This window comes from Kwoniella dendrophila, chromosome 11 (assembly GCF_036810415.1).
Source record: "Kwoniella dendrophila CBS 6074 chromosome 11, complete sequence".
NCBI lineage: Eukaryota > Fungi > Basidiomycota > Tremellomycetes > Tremellales > Cryptococcaceae > Kwoniella > Kwoniella dendrophila.
Window position 1 is genome coordinate 296,961 of NC_089486.1, and position 17,371 is coordinate 314,331.

Here is a 17,371-nt window from a genome sequence, read left to right on the forward strand (position 1 = left end):
CCCCCCCAACCCATCTATTTCTTTAAAACATCTTTAACATAATTTTCCCAACCTTTATTTTCTAAAACTTGACATTTTTCTAAAACTTCTTGTTCTAAATTTTTAGAATATTCTTCTAAAGCAATTTGATATTTTGGTATTGAAGTACCTAAAATTCTTATAGCTAATAAAGCAGCATTAGTTGAATTGTTAATTCCAACTGTTGCACATGGTATACCACGCTATATAAGTTTTTTTGTTAGTTTCTTTCTTTTTTAAAGGTGATACATATATACAAATGTGATATCATCGTAAGATAGATAAACAAAATCAAAAACTTACAGGCATTTGAACAATACTATATAAACTATCTACACCATCTAGTTGACTAGCTTTTACAGGAACTCCAATTACAGGTAAAATAGTTTCTGAAGCTACCATACCTGGTAAATGTGCTGCACCACCTGCACCAGCGATAACTACTCTTAAACCACGATTCGATGCAGATTTTGCATATTTAACCATTTTATCTGGTGTTCTATGTGCTGATGTAATAGTTAATTCATATGGTATATTAAATTGATTTAATATTTTTGTCGCGGGTAACATTATAGGTAAATCTGAATCTGATCCCATTATAATTCCAACTAAAGGTTTTTTATTCGAATGATTTAATTCTGGTTTAGGTGGTGCGATTGGATCTATCCATTCTTCTGCTGCATCAGGTTGAGCAGATAAAATAGTTCTTAATTTTTCACTTAATTCATTATCTGAATTAGCAGTTATAGTAATATGTCCCATTTTTCTACCTTTTCTACTTTCTTTTTTACCATATAAATGTACTTTTGCACCAGGTACAGTTAAAGCATTATCTCTCATCTTTTCAATTGGTTCCATAGATCCATTTGATCCTAATATGTTAATCATAGCTGCTGAAGGTACGATTAATTCAGTTGATCCTAAAGGTAATGATAAAATTGCTCTTAAATGATTCTCGAATTGTGAAGTCAAACATGCTTCAATGGTATGATGACCTGAATTATGTGGTCTAGGAGCAATTTCGTTGAGTAAGAGGGAACCTGAAATGACAATGAGTTGGGAACTCATATTAGTGAGCGATACAAGGCTATAACCCAAATGGCCGGTCTGACTCACCATCTTCCATCAAGAACATTTCCACACCGAAAATACCTGCACCTTGTAAATGACTTACAGCGTCTTCAGCTAATTTTCTTGCTTTTTGATTTAAACCTAAGACATTATCACCTCTTAAAGGAGCTAAACAAACTCTTAAAATACTTTCTCTATGAATAGTTTCGACTGCATCATAAGATTTGACTTGACCTTCTTTATTTCTTACAACCATTACTGCAACTTCTTTTATAAAAGGACACCAACCTTCAGCATATAGAGGTCTATCACCTAAAAAATCTAAAGATTTTTTAATATCTTCTGATTCAATAGATTGTAAAGGTGAATTACCTCTACCATCATAAGCTAAAGTTTTAGCTTTTAACATTATAGGTAAACCTAATTCTTTTACAATATCTTTAACATCATTTTCAGTTGGATTTAATGAAGATAATTCTTTAAATGGTGCAACGGGTATACCTTTATCATTCAAATATTTTTTTTGTTCATATTTATCTTGAATTAATCTAATTGTTGAAGGAGAAGGTTGAACTTGACATAAACCTTCTTTCTCAACTGATTCTAAAACATCAGCATTAACATGTTCAATTTCAACAGTTAAAATATCACATTTTTTAGCTAATTCTCTAATATGTTTTTCTGATGTAAATGGTCCATCTAAATGTCCAGAAGATAAATGTTCTTCAGGTGGTAATAATGTTTGTTTAGCTGGTGTATAATCTCCTGAATCTAAAATTAATAATGGTATACCAAGTAAAGCTGCTGGATGAGTCAACATTCGTCCTAGTTGACCACCACCTGGAAGACCAAAACCATCAATTAGCTTTTATCTCCATGTCGAATTTTCACCTCGACTTTACTCACCCAGTATACCAACGGTTTTTTGAGGTGCCATTTTGTGTGATCTTCTGTTGTTGTTTTGGCTTATATGAATCAATGACGATCAATAAGAACGAAGTATTGATGTGTGGAAAAAGTTGTAATTACCCAAAAGTACTTTGTTATCGGAAATGCAGCAAGCATGAAAAAGTTGAACAGGCACGAAATGAGATATGGAGAAGCAATCGAAAAGTCAGAATCAAATACAAAATATCCTAGTTATCATTACAAATGATGATATCGCATAAAGGTAATGCAATTTGTAATCAAACATGACACTCACCTCCCGGTGTGATAATTACATAATTACCGGTTAATCATAGAACCCGCATAATCCGGATCAACAGAAGCTAAGGAGCTAAGGAAGAAGCAATAACAGAGTCCACGCTTGCTTCTAGTTGTATATTTGAGTCAGCGAGGTATCCCATAATATGATCAGGATCTTCTAGGTCTGTCTATCCGACTCCATATCCTTGTATCCCTACTGCTCTACTCCGTTGTCGGTACCAACCCAGTATTCGAGAGTCGTATACCATCATTGACAGTTCACACAATGACTAGCTCAAAAGACGATGCTTCTGAATCCACTGGATCACAGCTGAGTGCCGTCAGATCAGCTTTACCTCTTGACAAGCTTGTGCAATATCTGGAGAAGAATATAAAAGGTTTTCAAGGGCCATTACAGGTCAAACAATTCAAGGTAAGCTGTTCCCTTCAACGTCCTGTCCTGCACGGATCGTATCTTTGAGATATACTGGATACGAGATGCTAATATATTTACGTTGAACGATAGTTTGGACAAGTAAGTCCTCTAGGTTTATTTTAGTAACTTCAATCGTGGTTCCTGATGATTCGTGATCATTTTGTTAGTCAAATCCAACATATCTTCTGACTCCTAAATCACCTTCCCAATCATACGTACTACGTAGAGCACCTTCTGGACCTTTACTTTCACCTACAGCTCATCGAGTAGATCGCGAATACCTTATACTGGAAGCTTTAAATCGATATAATGAAACAGTATCTTCTGAATTTAAGGTACCTGTACCTAAAGTATATTGTCTATGTGAAGATAAAGATATAGCAGGAGCTTCATTTTACGTTATGGAATATATCAAAGGTAGGATATTTACTGATGTTAGATTAAAAGAACTTAGTAAAGATCAAAGGTGGTCTTGGTAAGTTAATCTATTTTGAATGTATTATTTACTACATACAGGAAGACGTATATAAGCTAATATATAAATCTGGTTTTTTGTGATTATTGTGCATTTTGATCCAGTTGGAAATCCGCTATAGAAACTCTAACGAAATTATCTACAATACCAATCTCCTCCTTAAATTTACCTTCAACTTTTGCACCTCTACCAAATCAAAAACCATATTTTCCCAGACAAGTGAATTCCTTATTGAGAGTATCTGAATTGCAGAGTAAAGCTAAAAATAAAGATTCAGGAGAAGAAGTTGGTTATATTTGGGGAACGAAAGAAATGCAAAAATGGTTCGAAGATGGTTCCAAGGCATTATCGATTTTGGATGCTAAGAGAGGAGAAGGAAGTGTTGTTCACGGTGACTATAAATTAGATAATCTGGTAAGTTAAGTTGATTCCATCATAAAAAGCGATACGGTAACATAAGTTGCTATATACGTATACTCTTGAAAGAAGCTAATGGATATATGTATGGGATGTTATAGATATTTCATCCAACTGAACCAAAAGTAATAGGTATATTAGATTGGGAATTATGTACATTAGGATCCCCATTAGCTGATTCAGGTAATTTATTGTTACCTTTTTCTTTTAAACCAATATCTCCTGAAAATTTGACGACTATTTCAAGATCTAATTCCAAAAAAGATGTTATGGATGAAATGACATTATTATTAGGATTAAAAGGATTATCAAGTGAAGAAACTGGTTTACCACAAAGAGAAGAATTGGAAAATTGGTGGGTTCAAGGTATGAATAATGGTTTATCATATCATCAACAAGGAAAAGATGTTGGGACGACAAGTAAATGGGAGTTACCTATACCTGGAATGGAGTAAGTCGGATTTCAGCATTTACAAAAATGGCAAAACTGATTATGATTTCGGTTTTTTATTTTCGTGGTAGATGGGTAAGATCATGGATTTTGTTCAGATTAGCTATAATAGCTCAAGGTATAGCAGCTAGAGCAGCGTTAGGTCAAGCAAGTTCAGCAGCTGCAAGAGCAGATTCAAGACCTGTTTTTGATTTCTTCGGTAAAATGGCTTGGCAAGTTAAATTGGAAGCTGAAAAGGAGGGGAAAGCGAGACTGTAGTACGAGCTGGTCTAGTTACGCGGAAGGGCTGTAAGATTGTGATTCCTTTTCATATACCTGCTTTGCCTTACACATTCCAAAAGAATGATAGATTAAAGCGCTCCACCGCTTGCAAGTGTAGGGATTCATATTGTAGAATTGCGATTACTGCACTGTGGTCTTCGTTACGGAAATTTTTAGATTTATATGTAACATATTTAGATCTATACGTCTGTCTAGAGGCCAATATTGGTATCGCCAAATTTGCTTCTATGGTCTATTGCTCTTTCTGTCTCGATATTACTTCATCTCTACTAGGTATACTTTCCATAGCGCCTTGATTTTCTACACAGATGGCACATGCCTAAACCATATTGATTAGCAAAGTGTGTTTTATTATATACTCACAACACAAGACCCGAACCTACAGTCAAACAAGTTTTGAGCACGTCTTCTAGATGTTCATTCCTCATTAAACCAGCTACGAAATAACCTGCAAAACAATCACCTGCACCTGTTGTATCTCTCAATGGATTCTTCAATTTTGATGCTGGTAAATGTTTTACATCTTTACTAGAGCTAGAAGGTGTAAAATATAAAATACCTTTTGAACCTAATGTACATATAATATTAATTTCCTTGGAAAAGTATTGATTTGTGTTCAAGGTGGTAATATTATTTGATGAAATTTCAATCAATTCATTCAATTCTAAATCTTCTAAAATTTTAATTTTATTTTGATTGTTTTGATTTTGAAGGGAATTTTGATTTGTTGATGATGGAGTTGAGAAAGCAATTAATAAATCATTTAATTCAACTTCATTAACAATTAACCAATTTAAACTTTTCCATGGAAATTGTTTTAAATCTTGATCAGATAACATAGGTGAAGGATTAAATATCGATATCAAACCTTTTTTATTTGATTCAATTAAATATGACCTTGTGATTGAAAGAGGGATTTCATTTTGAAGTAAAATATGGGAATATCCATCTAAATCTGGTATATCTGAAGATGATGATGAAGATGAAGATGACGGTATGTAATAGTTTGCTCCTGCATGTAAAACTGATAGAAATAAGCGAAAGTCAGCAAGTCAAGATGATTAGCTGTAGTCAGATAAGAGTGCATTGAGATTATTGATGTGAAGTCACACAGCATTAACATACCGATGGAATTTTCACCGTCTGAGGAAGATTGTATAATAGCTCTACCTGTTAACTGTCACTAATATAAGCATTTGTCTTTACGATGTGAAGAGAATTGTCTCTAGATTTTTAGTACAAATGGTACATTCATAAAATACTGATCAAAGCCGGAGTATTAACCAAATATTGGAATCACAAAACTCACCTCTTCGTCCAAAGTAATTAATCTCTTATCACCAACACCACCATTAACCAAATAATCTCTTACCCATTCACCATCTTTACCTATATAACCGTCTAAATCAACTTTTCCAGAAGCTTGTGATACAGCATAAGATTGATTAGCACCTTTACCTCCAGCTGTTTTCGTTAATGATGTTGATGATATTGTTTCTCCTGGTCTAACTATGTGAGGTAATGCGAAGAATTCATCTATGTCTATACAAAATGTGAGGTGCAAGTTAGTGTTTCAAATCGAAAGACTGTGCAGAAAAAATTCATAGCATGATGGACAACGAGGTCATTTCTCGAGCCCGGTCTTATTGAGAGAGGAGCAGTGAGAATCGTACTTACTGATGGATCCCTTGACCAAACATCTACTCTGAGAAGAAGAAGCCATAATTTCGAATGATCTGACTTTTGAACAGTCAATGATATTTATAATTCAAGTATTTGCAGGCGATTCCACAAAGAGCTGTTTTGCTCTTATACTGGATCTCGAGGTAGTTCTGGGATATGTGCGAGGTTTCTGATAAATATATGCCGTTCAAAGTGTATTCCTGATGAGTTTAGAATCCAATTCCTCGAAGTTGTCTTTTCATTTCAGTTGCAACAACTAAAGAACCTGTCAAATGTCAATGATGCTGTTCGGTAAGTCACCGAGCGTTCGGCTGACACGTGGTTTCTCGACATGACTGATTTTCCAAAATCAACAATATATTCGGGATCTTCAATCCGCTGTAATACAGAGTACTTGTGATATTCATCAGTGTTATACACACTTGGGGCAAATTTTTCGAGCCAAGCCATCCAATGCTCAGTGACTTCTATGGGTGCAATGCATTTCTATATTTACGTGACACATCCACTACATCAAACCCCTCAATAACCCTTTTAAACCTTTAGCTCTACCCCATAACCCTCTAGCATAAGCAAGATTCACCAAACCTTGTAAAAAACCCCAAGCTTTTTGAGGGTTTGGTAAAGGGAAGTCTGACCATCCAGATCAGCTACATAATCATACTTGAGAGAGATCCTTATAAGGGTATTAAGTGACTTACCAACAGGTGGTGGTATACTCGTTCTGATATATGAGAAAAATCTATCTTCTGTTATTGATTTCACGGAACACAATGATCGAAGACCTTCTTCGCCGCCTAAATGAAGAACATGAAAGGCTTTAGCATTCAGCATCAAGCTACTATTATATTAGAAAAATATTATATGGCTTACCAAATCTACCATGACCAGAAGCTTTAACACCTCCGAATGGCATTGCTTGATTCAGATAGAACACACCCTATATTCAATTGTCAGTATCTACGTGCGTATTACTGTAGTCCTTTCGAATAAGCTTACAAAGCTACAGAATGTCAAATATCAGCTATACTATGCTATGGAACCGCTAAATAATAGCTTACTCATTTATAGCAATCATTCCGCATTCCAATTTCTCAGCTACTCTCCTACATTCTTTTTTATCTTTACCATAAACACCTCCACCTAGTCCAAATCTACTTCTGTTCAACCATTCAACCGCTTCATCAACCTCGTCATATGGCACTACAGTCATCACAGGAGCAAACAATTCTTCTTGGGCAATATCCATATCCATCGTAACGTCCACTATTAATGTAGGTTCGAAATATGCTGCTTCAGGATAATCGGGGTGATTAAACTGTTTACCACCAACTAATATCCTTGCACCACTTTTCTCTGCTGAGGTTAAGATTGATTCTAATTTAGGTATTGGAGCATGAGATATAAGTGATCCAACATCAGTACCAGGTCTTAAGGTCTTGACACGAGATTCCATGATTTCGATGAATCGGTTATATTGTGAGCGGTGAACCATGAATAATTCGGTACCTATACAATTTTGCCCTGCCTAAGATTGGAAACGAATATCAGCTCTCACAATTTTGACACCAAGCAGGAAGCTAACTGACTGATTGGCTACATATACAACATATCAGCTTACGTATCGGGTCAACCATACAAGATTAAACTTACAATGCTCCTCTCATCCAGGTACTAGCGAAGAAGTTCAAATCTGTTCCCGGCAAGATAACAGATGGATCTTTACCTCCAAGTTCGATACAAGTTGGAACCATTATCTCTGCAGCAGCTAGTGCGACCTATACCGCGTATAAGCTGAGTTTCACGCATCTTACTAAGCTGCATTCAACTGACCTTCTTCCCTACGGGTTCTGAACCAATGACTATGGTAGACGAGTTAACTGAGTTTCTCGGAGAAGCCAGAGAAGAACAAAGCTTACAAGTAATGTGTTTAATCAATTTATTCCTTGTGACGGTTTCCGCGACATCAGGTAAACAAATGACCAATTGAACTACATCATCATTCAATCCACAAGCTCTCAAACATGCTTTGATACCTCCAATGAACCATAAACTACTCCAAGCTACTTGTTCAGAACATTTGACTACGATTGTATTTCCAGCGAAAAGAGCAGCAAGTATTGGTGAAATTAGATTGTGGAATGAATAGTTCCATGATACCAATGCTAGAACGGTACCAAGGGGAGTGTAGTGGACCTAATTTGACAATAAATTATTTTTCCAAAGCGAGATAATTTCAAAATGAGGATTCACACACCTTGGAAACCTTATGCGCCAAAAGCAGATTGCCGGGTCTAGCTGTTGGCGATATCGTCTTTTCACCATAAGTGATTAGCCTGATTATAACAATAAGTCAGCTTTGTACTCGCTCGATAAGCTTAGGAGAGTCTACGAAAGCTGACGTACCAATCAAGTTTCGATAAAGTAGTTAGTATTTCCCCAAATACAGCATCGACCTCTTTATGGCAATTGATTAATCAGCTACAAACCAGTTGAAGCGATAATGACAAGTACAACAACAGCAACAGCTAACTTACCAGTTTTACCAGTATCTCTACAAGCAACTCTTACTATACCATGCATATCTTTCAGTACCCAAGCTTTTAAACTTCTCAAAAATGATGTACGTTGAGCGAAAGTTGTCTGGGCCCATTCTTTCTGAGCAATATGGGTTTTGGTAATTTGGTCCGATACTTCGGATGCTGTTAATAGGGGTATTGTGAGAAGATGGTACTATAAGCATCAACGAATCAGCACAAAAACTGTCGATAGCTGATAGCTCAAAGTATCTATTGCGAGTTCATTTATGGATTCATACATTTTTATGAATAGGGAAATGGGATGTATGGAGACCACTTACTCCTGTGGAAGGATCATAACAAGTGATATGTTCTCTTTTTTCACCTGTCTTCCCACTTTCTGGAGGTAATAAACTTTCATCTTGATTATGAGAGAACAATGAAGGGCTTTTGATGATTTTACCTCTCCAATCTTTATTTGCTTCCTAAAAAAGGATGACATCCATTCGTGCAACCTAATCAGTTAAAATTGTTCTCACACTCGTAGGAACAGACAACTGACTTTTGGTAAAGGCCAATCAAAAACCACGACTCTTTTACTTTCTCTCCAAGTTCTGAACTTCTTCAAGTACTCAGGTAGCTTGAGCGAAATTACTAAAAAAGCTATAGTAAGGTTTATTTTGTTAGGTGGATTATAAATAGTTTTCCATATTTGACCTAAAGTTAAAGTTGATAACCAGATGAACCATGGTCGAACGTATTCCGGAAGAGATTCCAGCGTTTCCACCATTCTGGCTGAATCTGAAACTCCTAGTCTGATTAACTTGACGGAATGAAGAATATTCCTCAAGATATCAATGAGAATAAGTGTATCTTATGATCCCAAAAACCGAAATAAAAATCCAAATCCCAATAATAAATAAACACAGATATCCATTCAAGCTTAGGCACCTCACCTTCATGTATGCATCATGCATCCCGGTTAACGCGGATAGCGGGATCGGCCGACCAGATCGAGGCGAAGGAGATGCAAACTTGCTTAGCTTGTTTAGTTCGAAGAAACTTGACTATGTGCATAGTTATAAACAACAGTTAATCAGGTTCTCATTATATTTCTGTTTACTCACTTCTAAATGGTCAGTTCATGCGTGTATGGGGTCGATCAGCGTATACAGGTAATAAGAAGCGCGGTCCCTTCATAGGACCAAATTTAGATATCGTATAGTAACAATTATGTAATCTAGACAATGGAATCAAAAAAGCACATGTCTCTGAAGGGGGAAATTACAGATATACAGTATCTAGCGTAGAGGTACGATCAAAATAAGAAATCAAGTCACAGAATTACACACAAACAACATTTACTGCACAACACAGCCTAAAAGAAAGATTTCTGCTAATGCGCTCCGCTATGCATAAATCAGAACTCAATGAAGATCATTCTAGTCAATTATATAGGATAGCAGGATATACCAGTGAATCTATCCTGATATTTGGGTACTCTAATACTCTAATACTCAAGTACAGAGATTAAGGTCCTTTTTCAATACATTGCGAGAAGTGTTGACGGATCAAAGAAGTGTATCATGGGGTCCTTTCGCCAGTGCTTTTTTGAAGATGGACTTTATTCACCATCAACAATCAACCACTAATATCACTACCATCATTTTTTCACATCGCCATTATCCTGCTTTTGTGATTTCCAGACATGATGATCAGCATCGCCCACCTATCTATTGCTTTTTACCTTTTAAACGTTAAATCAGTTGATTCACAGTCAGGAAAAAAAAATTTCGTCTAAAATATAATACATCACAATCTGATTGTAACTTCACATCTGTTATTAAACAGGACAAATCCCTCGAATCGAGCAAACCCCATTGCTCAGCTACTCATAGCCAAAATTGAACGACAGGTAATAATGGCACGAAGAGGTGATAGGATATATAAGGTATCATTTATAGCTGGTTTATCAATATTAGCCTGTAAGTCTAAGTCGTTCCCGCGAGAATCCGATAATTCCAGTCTACAGTCGCGTTCACTAAACAGTTACGCTACATAAAGGTCTTGGAAGAGTTGACTAACGAGTTTCTCACTTGTATCTATCTATTTTGGGCATCATTCGAGCTTAGTGGTACCATTTGCTTTCTTCCTTATCAACTCATTGTCCCCAACCCATATCAACGGTTTATCATTAGCTAAGGTTACTGGACAATTTTTTGATCCAGATACTAATCAAAGTATCAAAGTTCAAGTTAGAGCTGGACCCAGTGGTGGCTGTGTCTGGTCAAACATAACGTTTGGGACAGCTTTGTTTGATCAATTATCCATCATTGGAACAATCGACAATCAGAAGAGCGCAAAGCTGATTGTGCATTTATGAACATAGTGAGATCACAACGTGTAATTCACACATACCTTATAAACCGACGACGGAACAACTTCATTTACCATCAAACTCAAAAATCCCTTCATGTTTTCCAATTGCAATAGGTAAAGCATTAAATCTAAATCACGTCACAACTGCTTTGATGGGTTTTAGTGTTGTAGCAATCTTAATTGATATTTTGATTCTCAATGGTGGAGTAAGTGGCTTCTCTTGTATGATCCTGGCCGTGTCATTCAGTTCTTGTATTTTCACATTTATTTCTTGTAGTCAAGACACAATATGAAAGCTGATAATAGCTTTTGATTTTCCTCTCATCATTGACTTTGGACAAAACCAGTTTTCATCAGCCATAATATACTTTACAGTATTTTTCATGTGGATGACATTTATTTTTGAGACTACTTATATAAGTGTTCTGCATAGGAGATTAGATAATATCGGACAATTCAATGATGATGCTATTTGGACTTATAAAGTTGGTGAAGGTTATTGGTTCATTTTAGCTGCTACTGTGAGGGTTTTCCTTAAAAGTCGTAAAAGGATAACTCATTTGTACTTGGACGAAATACCGCATACACACGTAATATAAGGCAATCCGATCGAATGTGACCAAGCTAATTTGTTGTTTTTCTCTCATTCCCGTCCTTCAGGTATTGGTATCGCTGTTTACCTGCGGAGGTGGTTTCTCGTTAGATAATGATTGAAGACTATAAAGCGCGATCAATCATCAATAAATATGGTCAGAGTCAAGTCTTTAATAAAAATATCGTAAACACCGTAGAACTCTATATAAAATTAGCATAGAGATCGTAAATCAGAGAGAAACAGCAGTTAATATAGAAATCGTAGATAAAATGAATTTGGCCCAATAGCGGCGCCATTACCTGTAAATCAGTCTCATATTATTCTAAGAGCGTGTCTGGCTCACAGACAGCTCATGCAACTGCTTGATTATAGCAATGCAGATTAAACAGCAGTATAATTCTAAGCCCATCAATATTTGAAGGCACCGTCGGTCAAGGTTTTACGTCCATGCACCTACGTAAATGCATGAACAAGACAAATATCTTGATACTAAACTATGTAAGGTGGCATGTGAAAAATCTATTTTTGCCTAAATCTCGTCTTCATTTAAAGTTGATTTGACTTGATTAAGCTTCGTAGATCCAAGCTTGAGCATCAAGCTTGTATTGGGAAACACCCTCTCTGTAATCACGAAATTGATGACAATTATCAGCAAAATTGCCCTTTCTTTCACATTCGTACAATCATTGAGTTTTCACTTGGGACTTACGGGAACCAAAGGGCAATTTCTTTTTGACCGTTTTCAACTGAATCTGAACCGTGACAAACGTTCATACCAACTTGTAAAGCGTAATCACCTCTGATTGTACCTGGAGCAGAAGCGAGAGGGTTGGTAGCACCTAACATGACTCTACCGGTCTTAACGGCATCAAGACCTTCCCAAACCATACAGACTACAGGACCGGAAAGCACTAGATGATGGTTAAAAAGATGTGGTTAGCAGACTAATAGACTAATCAGAAAGGCAAGAGTTCTGTAAACCTAGACAATAGGCATATAGTCACAACTCACTGTATTTGATAAGCCCTGGGAAGAATTTTTTGTCGGAAAGATCAGCGTAGTGTTTTTCGAGGTGTTCCTATGAGAAGAAAACGAAATCAGCTGAATTCCGGAAGCTCCGGGCAGCTGACTATTTATGAGCACTTACTTTGGAAGGAGAAGCAAGCTTGAGGGCAGCGAGCTGATATGACGAATCGAACATCAGCCATTAATTAAATCTGAAGCACCTAATCGAAATCTGTATCACCCACCTTGAAACCTCTTTTCTCGAATCTGGCGATGATTTCACCGACGAGTCCTCTTTGGACACCGTCGGGTCTATAAGGTGTCAAAGTACCGGTAAGACGAGGAACAAGGTAGAAAGATGATATCCATTCGGTTGTTCGAATTGTATAGGGTTGATAGGAATTGGGCAACAAGTAGTGGTACATAAATGATCAGCTTTACTCCAACGAATCATCATCAAAAAGATCCTAACATTCCATATTTACATAAAAACTAGCATCGCTACTCCAAACTTTCGATACTTATATTGCCAGGACTTAGAAGGAACGTGACTCACTTGATCATAATGTAGGTTTGTTCGGTGGTAGACATTTTGACTTGATTCTTTTTGTTGTTTTTGGTGAAGAAGAAGAGTAATAGATGAAAGATGAAGTCAATTCAAAGATATCACCAACCACCTTTTCTCTGAGGTCAACAAGGTGGTTCACGAAAAAAAGTCAAAGCTTTGAACGTGGAGGTGGAAGATCATGTACAGTGGGTACGGCGTTTTTCAAGTCGGCGATCAATCAAGTGGCACTTTTTCTTATCTTAGATTAAAGTAACTATCTATTTAGTACACGTTATCTTTCTATTTTGTGTTTTGTGGAACCTGTGTTGTAATTAATGTGTGATTATGACGTTCATGAAGATTACGATGAAAAGTCTTAAACTGAATTTTATGTGTCCGGATGTCAGTAAAATCAATCAACTTTGTTAGCGAAGGTGAAAAAAAAAGAGAGAGGAATGCGCAAATTATTGTCTCAAGCGTCGAAATATCAATGAACATACAAATTATGCTTTCTTAACGACCGTTGTAACGATAACAATCATATATCTGTCAAGACGACCATCCAAAACCACGAAAAAAATTGTCAGTCAAAGGGAGAGAATAGTGGTACATCATTTACATGACTACATAATCAAGATCAATTTGAAATCATTGGCAGATTAAACTAAAGATATCAGACTATATATCTGGACTTTTACTATCAAATCGAAGAATCCTTTGATCATTTATAAGGGATTACCTTTATCGTCGTCTCGATAGATCACATGTGAAATTAAACGATAAAAATCAAAACCAATCGTAATTCAATCTGGGACAACCAATCCATATATTGAGTTTCTGTCAAGCAACAATCTCCACATCGTTAAGCGAGCTTACTACTTGAGAATTTACCGAAAAAATGTCAGTTAAATTTACACCTGGACCACATCCAACCTCACTATCAAGATCAACATCATCGAAAATCTTTTTAAATCATACACCAACACCGAATCCATCATTACCAAATTCACCTATAACAATTACATTTCCATCATGTAATAATTCTTCTATTATTGATTCTACTTATAATCCAGAACGAAATAATAGATCTAACGGAAATATGAATATGAACAGAGAAAGAGAAAGGGATTTAGAAGATCCAGAAAGACAACCATTAATTTCAACAAGAGAATTAAATAGAAAGAGATATTTTTGGTCAATCATCACTACGATACTGGTTATTATTCTTTTAGGTTTATTTATTGGTTTTGGTGGTTGGAATTTAGGTAGAGGTACTGGTGGTGGTAAATGGCCTGGTAGTCCTGGAATATAAATCTAATTTGTATTTTGCCAATAGTTATAAAGGAAGATTGATTGTTCATCTGCAAATTAGTGAAGAAAGAAGAAGAAAATAGGGTAGGACAGGATGATTTGGGTCAAGAATATGTGGTGTGTCGTGCAGACTTTGTTGAAGAGGGAAAGAATGGATGTAGAGTTATTCAAGATTAGTTTCAAGTGTATATTCACTTTGTATATCCCACCGCGTATATCTAAAACCCATAACACTCTGTATTACTAGATTTCTATATACAAAACAAACGTGAGTGTATAAATAACAACTATACATTCATATTATATTCCAGTATCTGTTGTAGTCTTATTCAAACCGGTAGTTGTATCTTATCCAACGATAACGCAAGGTGGTTAGTGAGACGCATACGAAATCAAGCAGTATGACTTAAATTGAGCGTAGTCACATCACAATAATGCTATCTATGTATGGATGCATGAAATTATGGAAAAAGAATCTTGAATTGGAAAATGATACTATAGCTACATGTATAAACATAAACAATACGAATGAAAACAAAAAAAAATTGACGTATGACTTGAATGCGATTCCGATTATAGAATGTTTCTAAGCATCTGATAGTGATACCTTAGGCCAAACAACAAGAAAAAATTGCCGTCTGAAAAGGAATCAGAATATTAAACAATTACGAATGTTAACTATGTGATTATAACATGGTATATTTTTCTGAATAGAATCTTCTGACCACTTAAAACTACGAGGTGATTGATCGTGATGATGCTGCAAGCAATTAAACGGCTTCATGACCTGTTGGACCTTGGGTGTTTTTGTTATTACCATTATCAAGAGCAGTAGCATTTGAATCTCGTCTGTTTCTGGAGAGTCTTGAAGATACAGGGTGGATCTTTGGTGATTCGTGGTTGTCAGTTGCATCTTGACCCGGAGTGATTCGCCTACAATCCCATGAAATAAGTATTAATTTTGGGTTGCGAAATCTGATGTCCATGAAATTGCGAAAGGGAGTATATCACTTACCAGTATTTAACCTCTTTAAGGAATACATAAAAGGCTGTAGCTAACAGTGCACCGAGGGTTGGACCGAGCCCTGTCGATCAACGAGGAAAAAAAAAGTTAGCATGTATTCCGCCAAGAATGTAATAGGTATATAATTTTGGAGAGAGGAGAGTACGGAAAACTTACAGTAAATCCAATGGTAGTTCTGGAAACCTTGGATACAAGCTGGGCCGAAAGCTCTTGCAGTACTGACAAAATGCAGTGGCGAAGTCAGCGACTGAAGAGGTATGAAAGTTCCCGATACGATTGTTGGTATATGGAGCAGCTTGAACTTACTTGACAGCACCACCAGTGAAACCGATAGAGAAAAGCATAACGATGAATAAAGTGAAACCGAAACCCAGTGGGGCAAAAGGTGTTAAAAGATGTTTTTCTATTTGGTCGTTGGATATTGGCTCAATCAGCATTGCACCTTCGCAGGTAAATTTTCACATAAAAAATACTTACCAGCAGCCAACATTAATACACTTAAAACCAAAGTAGCGGTAGTGAACATCTCAATGAATAAACCTTGAGCTTTGTTTGTACCATTGGCTAAACCGACATTTACTACTAATGCACCAGGGGTTAAACCATCTAAGATTGCTGAGGCAACAATAGCACCGACCATTTGAGCGAGTGATACAACTATAAAGTATGTTATTTCGCTTAGCACTAGTACCACAGAGAGCACGATGGTTGATATATAAAATACATGAAGTCAAAACGTAACTCACGTATGAATCTTAAAGGCTTGATAGCACCAATCAAACATAATGCTAATGATACAGAAGGGTTGAAAATACTTCCAGTGAAACGATAGAAAATTGAAGCGGTAGCAAATAATGATAGACCAAATGCTGCTGAGACGTAGTAGTAGGTCTATGACGATAAGAGAACAAAAGATCAGTAAAGCAGCATATGTGAAATGGCCCAGAGGGTGGAAGACATACTAATAGTTGATTTGAATCACTACCTGTTGGGTTTGTACCTGCACTATCACCTGTATTTGAATTGGCGTTGGCATTGGTATTGGTTGAAGCTGTTTGCACTGCCTATTGCGTTAAAAGCGTCAGTTTACATATTCGTTCTGAAAATCGGAACGCGTATACAGGACAGGAAGACTCACTCCTAGAGAGAATAGAAGGAATAAAATCTAATACAATCACGACACGAACCGTTCGTTAGTCTCTTGTCGCCAATATTGACTTGATCTAAAATCATTTGTACACTTACAGTTCCGATGAACTCTCCCTATGAACGTTGGCAAAAAGATATTAACAATCGTTCGATATGCTTGGTCATCAACCTCGTGTGACTTGAAACTTACAGCCATAGCAATCAAATCATTTTTTATATCAGCGAATAAACCTTTCTTAGGTTGAGCTGCATCACCCCTGAAAGGTTTTTCAGCTGCTATTTTATTAGTATTGAAAACCATTGTCTTTCACCTTGACGACTGCTAGATGTTGATATTATAGAATCTGTATATACAATATTATGTTGTTGTTCAAAAGCGAAAAGTAGTCAAAAAAGATATCAATAAAAAGATGAGAGAACGATATCTTTATACAGGTAAGTTGAGTTACAAGTTACAGTTACAAAGTTAGCACAATAAGTGGTGTTATAGGTATGATCCTGATTTCATGCGTATGAATCATTTCAATTCTGTCTAGAGAAATTTTGCTATAGATTTGACTTGACTTGATTTTGATTTTACTGACCTCATAAAGGGTCAAAACCAGAGTGAAATAATTCCCATAAACCTCCCAATTATGTATTTTACTCCGATAAGTTATGTATAAGGAAAAAAGTCCTGTCTATCAAAGAGAGAGAGAGGTCAAGGATGAGTGAGGTCATCTACACAGTAGTTAAAATTAATTTAAACATTTATTTATTTAGTCTAATTCCAATAAAAAGGTAATCGATCTACACAGACTCGATAAAAGGTTTAATTCCCT

At 36.3% G+C, this 17,371-nt stretch overlaps 8 protein-coding genes across 8 annotated transcripts; 2 read left to right on the plus strand and 6 right to left on the minus strand.

The window, feature by feature from the left end:
• Window positions 1-14: 14 nt before the first annotated feature.
• Window positions 15-2,026, minus strand: L201_007660 (phosphoribosylaminoimidazole carboxylase; the record flags this gene model as incomplete). The annotated part of the gene is made up of 4 exons (XM_066223366.1): window positions 15-221; window positions 322-1,058; window positions 1,135-1,929; window positions 1,996-2,026. The coding sequence occupies 4 exons, from the start codon at window positions 2,024-2,026 to the stop codon at window positions 15-17; spliced, it is 1,770 nt and encodes a 589-aa protein (XP_066079463.1).
• A 537-nt stretch (window positions 2,027-2,563) lies between these two features.
• L201_007661 (uncharacterized protein) lies at window positions 2,564-4,314 on the plus strand (the record flags this gene model as incomplete). The annotated part of the gene is made up of 5 exons (XM_066223367.1): window positions 2,564-2,710; window positions 2,881-3,188; window positions 3,293-3,602; window positions 3,707-4,056; window positions 4,128-4,314. The coding sequence occupies 5 exons, from the start codon at window positions 2,564-2,566 to the stop codon at window positions 4,312-4,314; spliced, it is 1,302 nt and encodes a 433-aa protein (XP_066079464.1).
• A 256-nt stretch (window positions 4,315-4,570) lies between these two features.
• On the minus strand, window positions 4,571-6,061 carry L201_007662 (uncharacterized protein; the record flags this gene model as incomplete). The annotated part of the gene is made up of 5 exons (XM_066223368.1): window positions 4,571-4,657; window positions 4,722-5,362; window positions 5,464-5,515; window positions 5,648-5,880; window positions 6,016-6,061. The coding sequence occupies 5 exons, from the start codon at window positions 6,059-6,061 to the stop codon at window positions 4,571-4,573; spliced, it is 1,059 nt and encodes a 352-aa protein (XP_066079465.1).
• Window positions 6,062-6,529: 468 nt separating this feature from the next.
• Window positions 6,530-6,937, minus strand: L201_007663 (uncharacterized protein; the record flags this gene model as incomplete). Its single annotated transcript, XM_066223369.1, has 3 exons — window positions 6,530-6,654; window positions 6,723-6,818; window positions 6,895-6,937. The coding sequence occupies 3 exons, from the start codon at window positions 6,935-6,937 to the stop codon at window positions 6,530-6,532; spliced, it is 264 nt and encodes an 87-aa protein (XP_066079466.1).
• Window positions 6,938-7,078: 141 nt separating this feature from the next.
• Window positions 7,079-9,330, minus strand: L201_007664 (uncharacterized protein; the record flags this gene model as incomplete). Its single annotated transcript, XM_066223370.1, has 10 exons — window positions 7,079-7,549; window positions 7,611-7,617; window positions 7,675-7,799; window positions 7,855-7,883; window positions 7,941-8,217; window positions 8,279-8,357; window positions 8,428-8,479; window positions 8,559-8,754; window positions 8,882-9,025; window positions 9,103-9,330. 10 exons carry the CDS (start codon window positions 9,328-9,330, stop codon window positions 7,079-7,081), a joined length of 1,608 nt encoding a protein of 535 aa, XP_066079467.1.
• A 2,750-nt stretch (window positions 9,331-12,080) lies between these two features.
• On the minus strand, window positions 12,081-13,110 carry L201_007665 (nucleoside diphosphate kinase; the record flags this gene model as incomplete). The annotated part of the gene is made up of 6 exons (XM_066223371.1): window positions 12,081-12,135; window positions 12,224-12,425; window positions 12,526-12,592; window positions 12,662-12,694; window positions 12,765-12,831; window positions 13,076-13,110. 6 exons carry the CDS (start codon window positions 13,108-13,110, stop codon window positions 12,081-12,083), a joined length of 459 nt encoding a protein of 152 aa, XP_066079468.1.
• Window positions 13,111-13,964: 854 nt separating this feature from the next.
• Window positions 13,965-14,378, plus strand: L201_007666 (uncharacterized protein; the record flags this gene model as incomplete). The annotated part of the gene is made up of 1 exon (XM_066223372.1): window positions 13,965-14,378. The coding sequence occupies one exon, from the start codon at window positions 13,965-13,967 to the stop codon at window positions 14,376-14,378; it is 414 nt and encodes a 137-aa protein (XP_066079469.1).
• A 769-nt stretch (window positions 14,379-15,147) lies between these two features.
• L201_007667 (uncharacterized protein) lies at window positions 15,148-16,851 on the minus strand (the record flags this gene model as incomplete). Its single annotated transcript, XM_066223373.1, has 10 exons — window positions 15,148-15,310; window positions 15,393-15,462; window positions 15,558-15,619; window positions 15,708-15,804; window positions 15,879-16,058; window positions 16,148-16,292; window positions 16,364-16,465; window positions 16,540-16,566; window positions 16,647-16,664; window positions 16,741-16,851. The coding sequence occupies 10 exons, from the start codon at window positions 16,849-16,851 to the stop codon at window positions 15,148-15,150; spliced, it is 975 nt and encodes a 324-aa protein (XP_066079470.1).
• Window positions 16,852-17,371: the final 520 nt, after the last annotated feature.